Raw genomic sequence first — 13,112 nt, 5'->3', positions numbered from 1 at the left:
TGCTTATCCGTACCGTATGCTGTGTTGTGCTACTGTGCCAATTAGGCTAACCTAGCACAACCCATGAAACTAACGTGCTCGGCTAAATCACGTGCTGGGCTGGACTGGGTTCAGATTTTAACGTGCTGGGCTGGGCTGTGCTCGTGTTGGCACAGCCCAATTTACACCTCTAAGTCAAGTCATCGAAACCAAACATCACTTCACATCTAAACTGATGACTAACGACTCCGAGAAAAAAAAGAAAAAGTGAGCCCATTCAAGACAGGAAAAGAAAGAATAAAAGAAAAGGAAAAAGGATTCAATTCAATTGAAATAAACATCAAAATTTATGGCATGTATATGAAAAATGAACAAATATATAATTCTGATTACTCAACTGAAAACGAACTAATTATATAGATTAAGCAAAAGGATAGAGTTTCCTATTGAATCCAAAGAAACCTATCAAATCCCGTTTATACGGTAAAAATGACCGCCGTTTATCTTCATCTTTCGTCGCTTTATTTCTCAAGTAATGCATTTCATGTGGCGACAACAACGATGCTGCCGCCGACAACGTTTCATTTCCGGCCGCAGTACTGCTTACTTTCTTCATCGACAATTTCCTACCCATCGGTTTCACATCTTCTTTCGTTATTCCCTTAACAGAATTCTTCCTCATTATCGATTCCAATGATTTCTCATTTGAAAGTTTCTTATTAGTACTTGGCATTGTTGGCAATGGCTGAGCAATGTGATTAGCTAAGTAGACGTAAGTCTTACTAATATCACTGTTACTCCGACGAATCAGATCTCTAAGCCTGAAACCTCTAGGCTTAGTACTGTTTCCAACGGATTTACTCTTCTTGTTTGGACAGTAAGAATTGTCAGGAGATGTCGTGAAAGTTTTTGGTTTCCAAATGCAGTAAGATGCTGAATCTAGATGAGTTTCCGATGATGAAGATGTTGATGATGATGTCGATGATGAATACTCTTTTAAGAACAGCCTTCCTAATGGAAGTCGAGGACACGATGAGACTTTTCTAATCTTATGACTAGTAGTAGCCGTAGCATTATCATTTGTATCCTTCTGCTTATCTTCTTTTAGTAATACTTCTTCGACGCTTTCGAATTTGGCGATGTCTTGATTGAAAATGGGTTTAATTATGCCATTACAGAAGATTTCATCAGCTGTAATAGGTAATGAAGCATTATCATCACTACAATTCACGAACGCGAATTCGAAATCATCGTCTTCGTCTTTGTCGTCATTTTCTTTCTCTGGCTTGTCTTCTTTGTCATTACCATGATCATTTTCTTCTTCTCTGATTGGTGTTTGCTTTGTTTTGTCATCGGAGAAAGTTTGAAACCCGAATTCTTGTTCGCTATCATCGGGATGACTAGTACATTCTTCTTCTTCTGCCTTGATGACTTTAGCTGTAATTTCTACAAATCTGATCGACGATGAATAACTGCTGAAACTAGGACAATGCATCATTGCTTTTCCAATCTCTTGCATTTTGTTTAGGTGTTTTTCGTTCTTCTCTGTTTGCGTTTGTTTTGGTTCTATTTTAGTTGTTGATATGGTTTTATAAGAATAAGAAAAGGGAAATGAAGATTTTTGGTGGTGGCAGTGAGAGAGAAATCAAAGATTTTGACACTTCTACAGCACGTTATTGAGACTATGATTTATTCACCTCCACATTTACGGTAGGTGAAGGAAATTACTCATTAACTAAGATAAAATGGTGCCACCACAAGGACCTACGAGCAGTCCCCAGTCATCAATCTTTCCTTGTTGGCTCCTTGAGCCCTTAATTAGTCCCTCCTGGTCATCATCTTTTTTGTTGTAATATTAATAAAGTCAGGTGAAATGAGGAAATAAGAAACATCTTTTGACTAATTAAACCTTCTCGCAAGCAAACATTGAAAGATAGCGCCATAGCGGCACTATTAATCTAGAAGAAGTTCATCCAAGTATTTTAATACAAGCTCTTGTATGCTTACGGATGCTTCCAATTATTTCTAGAAGACCCATAGAATGTCAAGCTTACCTAGCTGCATCGAAGATCCGAAACAGACCATCTCAAATTTTAAATTCAAAATTATACCTTAGCATTCTAGAAAACTAAAAATAGATACAGTTTATAGATTCTGTGGAAGTCGTTAGACACTTAAGAGTCTAGAACCACTTTTTTAAGGGGCCGTGTACGTCTTCTAGAATTAGTGCCTTTGCTCTAAAGTTTGGACAGGAGCTTTCTACCCTTTCTCATTTGTTGGGTGACCTGAAGATAACAAAAAAGAATTATTTTTTTTTCCCCTACGAAAAACTCTACTTTATAGTTAAGCCTGAACCGCAGTTCAAACTAGGGCTTTCAATGGGTACCCATTACTCGGATCCGGAACCGGACCCGGTATATTAGGGTTCGGTTCCGGGTCCTAAAGTTGGACCCATTAGCTACTTAGGACCCGCCGGGTAATTACCCGATTGGACCCGAATTTAAACGGGTCCAAACGGGTAATACCCATTGGGTACCCGCGGGTATCGGGTACCCGTATATTCATTCTTTTATTCATGTTTTTAGCAAAATTATAAGTATTTTTTCTAGTTTTAGCTTTGATATTTTACTCATTTAAATTTTTTCTCTTACATTTAATCTTTATTTAGTACATTCATAAGAAATAACAATAATTTTTTATAAAAATTACTTAAATCCAAACTAAAAAGAGAAATATATTAAGTTTTTGAGATTCTTTAAATAGTATTTTTTAGACCCAATGGGTACCCGGAACCGACGGGTACCCGGGTATTTAAACGGGTCCGGTTCTGGGTCCACAAATTTAGGAACCGGACACGGAACCGTTAGAAACCGGACCCGACCTTTATAAGTAGGGTTCGGGTCTGGATCTAGTGATACCCGGGAGGACCCGGACCCGTTGACACCCCTAGTTCAAACCACAACAAAACGGCACACACACGTGTGGTTGGACATTCCCTTCACGGAAAAGCAGGGAACCCATTTGTGGGTGCTGGTGTGTAGGCGGTTTTTATTTAGTCTGAAATCAGGGTTCATCAAGAATTTCTAATATCAACTAGATTTGTAGTTTCTTTCCAATTGTAGTTTCTCTTTAATATTCCATGTTGTCTTTCATAGAAAATTCAGTTTGAACAATGTACAATGTACTTACTTTAGCTAACTTTTAGTCTGGAGTTTAGAAGATAATTATTGAGTGATATATAGGATACAAACTTATAAATTTGTGGTTGGTTCCTATGGAAATATCTACGATCCGAAATTGAATTCATTTTTACTTTTTCAATTGAAATATCTACCATTTCTTTTAATTGGTAAAAATTTGGTGTTGATGATTTTTGAACTCAAGTCATTGGTATCATCACTCAATTACTTCGTCACTGCTAGAAGGCTATAAAGGGATGTAACTACCATCTCTCAAAGAAACCTCCTCACGTCTTCTCTATTCATTCATAAAGGGATGTAGCAAATCCAGTAGCTTGTATCAAGTTCGCATGCAAAAAACAAGCATCTCTATTAAGAACTTCAAATGATCATGGCCGGTTGTTATGCATATGTGTTGGAATAAGTATAAGCAACTGCATTTATGATGTTATACAATATGGCTTACACACTGGACAAAAACAAAATGAGTGAGTTCCACTTTGTAATAATAATCCATCCAATGGAGCATGTTCATGGATTAGTCATAAACCCCATAATGCAAGTACCCTTGGATAAAAAGTCTTTATTATGATTTACTATGTCAATCAATTGAGTTCCAGAATAGTAAAACTTTTAATCACATTGGTTAAGAAACTGATTAGTATTTACATCTAAGCAAAGTTAGCTATCCACACTTGAATATCTAATCACTACTATGTACTCCTTATCTCTTTCAAAAGGAAATTCTTTTTTAATATTTGCACACATTAAAAGAAAAAAATGGAAAAGAAAAACCAAAAACTATTTGTTCATACTTTTTGTTTCTTTTTCCCCTCAAATACCAAAAGAAGAGGAAATGGTTCTACACAAAATGATGAATTGGAAGTTGGAACCTCATTTGTAGAATTTGGGTTGGGTATCAAAATGTCTGCAAGTCATGCAGTATGGTAAAAATAAATATCATCGACCAAAATGTGACTTCACCTTGTAGAAGATAGTTGTGAGCCCATTTAAATTCAGTTGACATGCATAAGAACGGGACTACTTTTTACTTTCCATGCGACATACATAAGATACATATAATTGGTATCATTGTTACCGGCATATGCTATTAGGTGATTGAAGTCTGTTTCCGAGATTACTATGGTGGCATTCGATGGTCAAAAAAGGCAAGACGAAGTTGAGAAGAGAGAGATAATCAACGATAATACAAAGTAAGTAACTTCGTTTGTAAAGTTTTATTACGTTGAGGATCGAGGTAATGAAGTGAACCACGAGCAATTGACTTCTTTGTTGTGGCTGTATTGCGAAACTAAGACCCCTAAATCAAATTGATGATTAATTTTATATTTTTGCGAAACTAAGACCCCTATATTTTTGTTAAAACATGGAAGTTGCTATGAAGGTAACTCAATGGGGGGAATGGTGCTGCTCAGTAAAAGAGGGTGTCATAGATGGCACACAAATACTCTGATAATTGTTATTATCAATGGAAAGTTATGGAAAGTTGTGAGGTTAGTGGTATGTTACTAATTAACCACATCAGGTGCTGGCGTTAAAATTATTAATTCACCTGACATACAATTACGCCTTGCAACAGGTACATTTGCATTAGCTACGACCACTGCTACTAGAGTGTTGATCAATTTGGGTATACCTGAGGTCACCGGATTCAAGAAAAAGTAAGTGTGCAGAGTAGAGGATAGACTTTGGTATAACACCTCTAAATTAATAGCGTCGGGACAAATAAAATTTATTAATTTATCGTGATATTAAATAATCAATAAAATATTAAATACTCCATCCGTTCCATTCTACTTGATATTTTAGGGGTTTTTTGTGTTTCAACATAGATGAGAGTTTAAGTATTTTTCCCAAATTTTCACTGATTTCCCCTTGCTTTGGAATCACAACATACAATTAATTCTCATCGTAATTAACAGATAGATAATTACTCCAATTTTTAAATCTAGTCTAGGGAGGAATATTTTGTTTATCCCAAGTAAATTATAAGGGGATTCGTGATTTACACTAAATCTAGAAACCAAAAACTATGTGTTTTAAATTTTTAGGAAACTATTAATACGAGTATATTTGGAAGAAAAAAATTATCTCTATTGTTTCTTAATCTGCGTGAAAAACTCCAGAACATCAACTAAAACGGAAATGAAGAGTATTAATTTACATATGAATTAATAATTTATTAAATTTTTCGATTGTTGTTACACACTTCTCAAAAAAACTTAATCAATGAATTGAATTATGGTAATAAAGTGAATGTTGAATACCTTTCGAACTATCTCCGAAAAACATAATTTCATATTGTTGATTAACGAATAAAATGATGATATACAAGTTGAAGATGAAAGTGTGGTTATAAACCACATTCACGAAAATAAGTTATGATACATAGCTAAAAAGATATTGAATTGTTGTTTCATTGCACAAGGAAACAACATTATAAAAATTCTTCTAATCACATTCTAAAAGACTCATATGATGTTAAAAAGATATCAAAACGAAACTCAATGGGACATCAATTTAATAAAAAAACCTACTCATTCACTTATTCTATACCAAATTAGCATAAACTAGAACTCATTTACATTTACATAAATTGAAGAGTTATTAATAAATATCACAAAGGACCTATAGTAATTTTTAAACTTTTACTAATTTATAAATTTAGCACGTTGTTATCTACCCATGACCGGAAAAAAAAATCGTGATTATTATTTTATCACGGATTATTTTATATGGGTTCCACTGTTTATGACTTTTATTACGTACTAAAACTGAAAAATTAATTTATGCAGGCTTAAATCAGGAGACAACGAAATCAAAATAACTGGCTCTCCACGACCGGATGACCCCAACGAAATACAAAGATATATACAGGAACCAACTGACATGACACACTACATTGAGAATATGGTAAGCGTGTATTTAGTTGATTTTGTTAACCTACTATAGTTAAACATATCTAAATATGTGCTTCGAATAAAAGGAAGGGTAGAAGTTTCACTTGCGAGGCGACGGTACTGGGCTTGGTTGACAACAAAGAGTGGTATTATATGGCATGCAGTATATGTAATAAAAATATTGAGTACAACGAAGATGAGGAACCTTGGTATTGCAAGTGTTAAAAAAAATTTTTGAAGAGGATGGTAAAAATGAACAACATTTTTTTATATACAAATGGGTTGACAATACATCAAGACTTACTACGACTTAAAATATATACATGTAAAATTGAATTTAACTGTAAAAGATGACGAAGATACTGTTATATTACAGTGATGAGAAATACAACAAAAAGGTTGATGAAATGCATTGTTATAGAACATGCAAATTACTTGGAACAATACAATGAGGTAACGACATATTAGTATGGAAAATGAACTTGATAGATGTACTGTAAACACAGGCTCACCACATCATTTATTTCCAAATGCAGATTAACAATCACCACACCATTTTTCATGATTAGTAACTAGTTTCCGCAACAGCTTTGTCCCTGTTGCGAATTTTCTGTTGCGAAATTTTGTTGCAAAACTTTCGTAACAGGTTACCTTTGTTACGAAACTCACAACTGATTTATACCTGTTACGATTCGCAACAGATTGGAGTTCTACGCGTGCGACTCGCGAGTGTGGCTTCCCACATTCTTAGCTGACTCGGTTTAGTTGGCTATTCAGCTCATTCAGATCAAAACTGACTCATCTGATTATTATTATCGAAAGAAATCTCACTCTATCTCATTTATCATTCTTTTCTATTCTCTTATCTCTCTCGTTATCTTCTCTGGTTATTAGGGTTCCATTACTTTGATTTCAGAGAACTTATAAGTCACAAATCAGTAATATCTCCGAGATGAAGGTTGAACGATTTACTGATTTCAGAGATCTCAAATCCTAAATCAAGCCCTAATCTGATACCTTAGAACTGACCTAGCAGTGCCGTTCTCCACCATGATTCGATCTATCAATGGAAGTAAACACGTTCCACCATGATTCGATCTCAGTTTTTGCATTATATTCTTTGATCTATAACCATCTTCTTCGATCTATAAATATTTTTGCCGCTTTGAGATTGAGCTAGTTTCGGGTTTTGTCAAAACCCTAGAAATTTGAAATTTCGGTAAGTTCAAATTGTCGTAGTGTTTTCCTTTTGAGATTTTGATAGAAAGTTGAAAACTTTCAAAGAAATTGATATGATTTTGGCCTTTTGGGAGTTGAAATCCTGTGAATAAAATTGATGCAATTTTGTCTTTTTGAGATTGATTTTGTTTTGTTTTTATTTTCGAACTCTTGTAGTGTGTTAAATTTAAACCCTAAAGTTTGAGACTAATATGAATGTTTTGGATGGTGCAGGGGGTATGTTGGATACACAGTTCTGGATTCAGAGATTTTCTATTAAAGCTGGAGCTTCTTAGAGAAATTGTTGATTCGGGATTTGAGCATCCATCTGAAGGCAATTTTTTTTACTTGGATTCTTTTATGTTTTTTATTTGAATTAGCTATTTCTTTGTGGTATTTCCTTATATCAAGTTTTGTATTAAGATTATGGTTCAGTTGGATAGTTTTGATATAATCCTGTTTATTCTTGAAATTTAGTAGGTGCTATGGCGATTGTATTTTACATATTTTACATAACTAGGCAATGTATTTTGAGATGTGTTGTTTGACTTGCAGGTAAAAAATACTTGTTCTGCACTCCTATTTTTGAAGGCAAAAATTTGTTGATTACCATTTCCATTAGAGTTCTCAGAGATCTTTCTTACTCACTAAGGTTCCTCGGCTACAATTTTTCTTTTGGTTCTCAATCAGTTCAACATGAATGCATGCCTCAAGCTATTTTGGGTATGGATGTTATCTGTCAAGAAAAATCTAGGTGGCACTAACGAGATATGCTTTCATTTCAAATTTTGTGTAGTCGGTTATAGTGGCTGATATTATTGGTCCTCTAATCCATCTGCTTCAAAATGCTGAGTTTGATATCAAAAAGGAGGCTGCTTGGGCAATCTCAAATGCAACTTCTGGGGGATCCCATAAGCATATCAAGTACGTATTCATTTTATTTTTCTTGGGTTCGGTAGCTTTGTTCTCTAGTTTAGTTCTTATTTGATGAGTTTAATTAAATCTTGAATCTTGATCTTAATGCGTTATAGGTACTTCGTGGATAGTTATTTTGATTTGGCTTTTAAACTGTAGTTCTAGGTATACCCGACAGGTTGAGCTTTTATCTTATTATCTCGTATCTTTGTATTTAAGGAACTCTTTCTGATGATTGATGTGTATGCTTCTATCCCTAATTGACAGGCAGTTGGATGTGCAAGGGATGAAAGTTAAAAGCTGGAATAATGAGCCTGTTGCTGGACAAGTTGTTGCTCTAATTTTGTGTCACACGCGAGAGTTGGCGTACCAGGTTTGTGTTCGTACTTAATTTTTATATCATGAATCTTCTATCTTCCGCTCTAATTTCTTAAAATGTCGTGTGCTAGTCTATGAACAATAACCATATAAAGCATCGATAGAGCTCTTGAAAGTTCTAATTCTTTTTTCCTTTCTGAATGCTGAATCAGTGGTTTGGAGATGCTGAAAAGCTTACCAAGGCTCTTTTCTGTTTTGCTAGCAAGCTTCCCCCTGTAAGTATATTTGTCTATGAGGTGAGGACTTTTACATCTTATGAAAAGAATGAGCTCATTCATTTGTGCATATTCCAAAAATTTTCTTGGATGTGCTTTTTTTTGGATTTAACTTTGCTCAAGTCTCAACATACATCGTTGAATGTCCTAAATTTTGTTGGTATAGGTTGACAGTTAGCTTGGTGCCCGAGGTGGTGGCTCTGAACATGAAGCAACTAGAATAATGAGAAATGAGTTTATGGCAGCTTGGGATGGACTGAGGTCGAAAGACAGGCAAAGAATATTTGTTCTCGGTGCTACGAATAAACCATTTGACCTTGATGATGTTGTCATGCGTTGTTTTCCAAGAAGGTGAGATATCTAAAATGCCATCCTTTGAGTTCAACTTTTTGCTAGGACATATAATTCTAATTGCTGGACAGTTTTACTCTATGTACATAGAATATTTTCCAGGCAGTATCATATTGAGTCCCAAGTGCCGTATATGAACTGTGGTTTCTTTTCTGTCTTGTTGTCCGTTAATTATCAGTTAATATTCCAGTTGTTTATTATTAATGGACATACAGTTGAAGTCCATTAATTATAGTATATACGGGTCAATGTAAGGCGATCTCTTTACTAGTTGAATTTTTGGACAATCATTGTTTATCTTGAGAAATCAAAAGGTACACATGTCACAATATCTAGAATCAAATGTCTAGATCTTACCTTTCTTGGTAACTTATGTTCATGGGCTTATCCTTTTGGCCAAAGGTAATTCGCATGAGCTCACTACATCCCTCAACCCATGCTATGTCTCCTGAAAATGACAACAGTACCAGGGTCCAATGGAAAATTGGTCAAGGAAAGGGAAACCAATTCCGAGCTTTAGCTGGATTTTTTACCCACAAGTTGCTTCCGAATCCAGTGGTATTTAGTTGTCTGAGTGTATATCATGAATCCATATGTTTATCGCTGGCTTTTGTGAAGTTTCTTTAACTGAGAAGTGGCATTTGCTTGCTTCAGTTAGTGTTTTTATCACCTTGCTTGGTGCTGACTTTACGAGAATGGAATCTTTCGGAAAAAATGAAGAGTTCGCACAGACTCTGTTAAGTAGTAGTGATTTTTTGCTCTAAATAAAGTTTCATCGCTCGTTTGATATTGATCTGTTTTTATTCTTATTTGAGAAGTCGAAATATGTTTGATGAACAGGTTAGTGAACTAGATAGAAGTTGGCAAAAGGAATCCAGGTGCATCCGCAAGACTAATCGCCTGCAAAATTCTCAAACGGTATTCATCCATCCAGGCACTTTCTTTGTTTCTGCAGTTGAAGGGATACAAATGTAGTTTTTAGTTTTACTTAACATTATTTGATTAGTTCTCTTCCCTGCATGCATGCGCAGGGTTCTGAATCCAATGGTATTTGCTTCTAATTCGGAGATTTAACTGGATTTTACCCACAAGTTGCTTCTGAATCCAATAGTATTTAGTTGTCTGAGTGTATATCATGAATCCATGTGTTTGTTGCAGGCTTTTGTGAAGTTTGTCTAACCGATAGAAGTGGCGTTTTCTTGCTTCAGTTAGTGTTTTTATCACCTTGCTTGGTGCTGACTTCATGAGAATGGAATCTTTCAGCAAACTTGAAGAGTTTGCGGAGACTCTAGTAAGTAGTAGTGATTTTTTGCTTTAAATAAAGTTTCATCACTCGTTTAATATTGGACTGTTGTTATTAATATTTGAGAAGTCAAAATCTATTTGATGAACAGGTTAGTGAACTAGATAGAAGTTGGAAAAAGGCTTCCAGGTGCATCCGCAAGACTTAACGCATGCAAAATTCTCAAACGGTATTAATCCATCCAGGAACTTTCTTTGTTTCTATGTAAAATGCTCCCTTTTATTATTCTTAGCTTCCGTGATGGGAACTGGATGTTGATTTCTTTCACTTTTTGTCTCAGTAGGTAGAAGATAACAGAGAAGAACATGAAGAGCATGGAACCCAAGAAGAAGAGGCTGTTGGTGTCGATGTTGATTCTATAGATGGCGTTATTCTTTTCAACAGTAATGAAGCTGAAGAAGAGTGGGATACAACTAATGAAGGAACCTTATCATCCTAAAAGCAATTGGTTTGTCTAAATAGGTATGTGTGTTTCTGAAACAGGCAAACAAATAATTTGCGCCATCTTTCGTTTTAGTTAACCTTTTTCATATCTATTAAACTTAGATATATGGAAGAAAAACAGTAGTCCTCGAGTTCTGAAATCACTTAGAAAGTGGGAAAAAAATTTCTTTACCACTTATCTTTTTAGCTAACCTTTTTTAGTTTAAGTGTCAATGAAAACTGTTATTTGTTTCCCTGTATTACTGTTACAATTCTTTTTGACAATGGCTACTCTCATGGTGTACATGGGTTTTGCAGGTCGCAGATATGAGCAGTAAGTGCAACTATTTACAAGGATGGTTATGAAGAAACAAGAAGCTATACTTGTTTGAGCATGTAGGTAATGAATGTTGATCTTGTCTCCAGTCTTGTGCCTTTAAGATTGTATCTACTACTGTTATTACATTTCACATTACAACTGCAACTGCATAATTTCTATGTTCTGAAAACTTAAGAAACGTTTAACATGCTTGTCATTTTTTTGATACTACGCACAGAATTTGTATGTCCTTGGAACTTAAGAAATATTTCTAGCTACAGATTGGAACTTAAGAAATTTATATGTATTGCCTAAGTAGTTCTTTTCAGAGGTATACAGAATAAGTCTTTAGTTTATGATTTCATGAGTTTCCTAAGTTCAATGATGGTTGGTGTTTATAATTCAATGTATGAAATGACTACGTATTGCCAAAGTTATGTCTCTTAAAAACTTATGGGTATATGCTTTGAATGTTTTTGCCTAAGAGCTGAAGAATTTCACTGTAATTTTTTCTGAAATTGTTGCAGGGGAATGATTTCCAAATGAACCGGGGAACTGAAGAATTAAAACCTGATTAAAAAGTAAATACATAGTGGTTTTGACCGGTCCAAAACCTGATTTTGACTTGATTTTACCAGGTCAAAACCAGGGTTTACTAGTCAAAACCACTATTTTTTTGATGTTGCAAAACATTCGCAACTGGAATGAGTTGTTGCGAAATTCCAGTTTCGCAACTGTTTAAGTTGTGTCGACCATCTAATTTCGCAACTGCTTAGGAGCCGTTGCGAAAACTTGCAACAGGACTTTCGTAACAGATTCAAACTGTTGCAACCCCTCTTTGCAACTGAAGAGCCTGTTACTAAAGACTAAAAATGGTGTAGTGAATGGAGAAAAGGCACACGTATGGTTCAACCGGATTAAGGAGAACACCTTTGTATTCAAATTCGAAATCTAGGAGTACAGTATAAACAACCAATCTGACAATTTAACGGTCCAAAAAGTATTCAAGTTTGAAGGAGAATTAGATGATTCAGGATGTTGATACAAAATTCCAGGTAGCTTTGCAGACGATTGGTACTAAAGCACTTCTTTTTTTACAAATAAAAAACCTCTTTTTCTCTATAAGGACCCCTCTTATATGTAAAACTCTCTTTCTCTATGGGGTCTAGGACGTGAAAAGAATGCTACACATACTACCAAAGATAATGACAAGGAGATATCTAAGAGGGATAGAAAACGTGCATTAAGTAACAACTAGCAACAAGGAAGCAAAGAAGCCAAAACATACCAACCAAAAAGACTCGGCGCAGACTGAAAAATAAATTAGACCTCGATGATGAAGAGTAGGAATCCAATGATTTCTTGAAAATTAATCTGAAGAAATAATGTATTGGTTTAGTTATAACTATAACTTTTAAAAACATAATTATTAGAAGATTCGATTACTCTTTCCAGTGTTGGCTTCTACATTAGGGTTCAATCACATTATTTTAGATTTTTTTTTTAAAGTTAGAATGTTTTGGATTATTTTTCAATGAATTCATTTGGAATAAGATTGTAAATCTATGTTTATCTTTTTTTAAGGATTATTAATGATGCTTATCAAAAAATTAAGCATCGTTTTTTGGTTTCTCGGGTGTTGCTTATTACAGATTGCTGGGCCAATCAGTTTCTTGATAATTTAGCTTGGGACGATATTATATATTTTACCATAGTTTCCAGAGTTCGAAGGAAGCTTAGACCACACTGTGGTAGAGTCTTTTGCTTAACAACTACGCTACATTGGTTCAGGTGTGATCCCAACACTTTGTTTGGATACTTCATCTTATATCACATTTAATATAAGGTAGGGTAGTAAAGTTAATACTTCTAAGTTTAGTGAACTTGGGATGTAGCAAGGTATTCATCTCT

The 13,112-nt window shown here is 34.8% G+C and overlaps 1 protein-coding gene and 1 long non-coding RNA gene across 3 annotated transcripts; one reads left to right on the top strand and one right to left on the bottom strand.

The window, feature by feature from the left end:
• Positions 1-400: 400 nt before the first annotated feature.
• LOC113324690 lies at positions 401-1,518 on the bottom strand. Its single transcript, XM_026572986.1, has one exon. The coding sequence runs from the start codon at positions 1,496-1,498 to the stop codon at positions 401-403; it is 1,098 nt and encodes a 365-aa protein (XP_026428771.1). The 5' UTR covers positions 1,499-1,518.
• Positions 1,519-7,973: 6,455 nt separating this feature from the next.
• LOC113320797 lies at positions 7,974-11,471 on the top strand. Of its 2 annotated transcripts, none has more exons than XR_003346298.1 (9): positions 7,974-8,221; positions 8,480-8,585; positions 8,743-8,805; positions 8,972-9,156; positions 9,997-10,074; positions 10,315-10,447; positions 10,551-10,628; positions 10,740-10,921; positions 11,201-11,471. It is a non-coding gene; the product is annotated as an uncharacterized LOC113320797 (long non-coding RNA). The 2 variants fall into 2 exon arrangements; XR_003346297.1 differs by having other exon boundaries at positions 8,743-8,826.
• The last annotated feature ends 1,641 nt before the right edge of the window (positions 11,472-13,112 follow it).

This window comes from Papaver somniferum, chromosome 11 (assembly GCF_003573695.1).
Source record: "Papaver somniferum cultivar HN1 chromosome 11, ASM357369v1, whole genome shotgun sequence".
NCBI classification, from domain to species: Eukaryota; Viridiplantae; Streptophyta; class Magnoliopsida; order Ranunculales; family Papaveraceae; genus Papaver; species Papaver somniferum.
The sequence above is the reverse complement of the archived record's forward strand: the minus strand, read 5'-3'. Positions and strand labels throughout refer to the sequence as shown.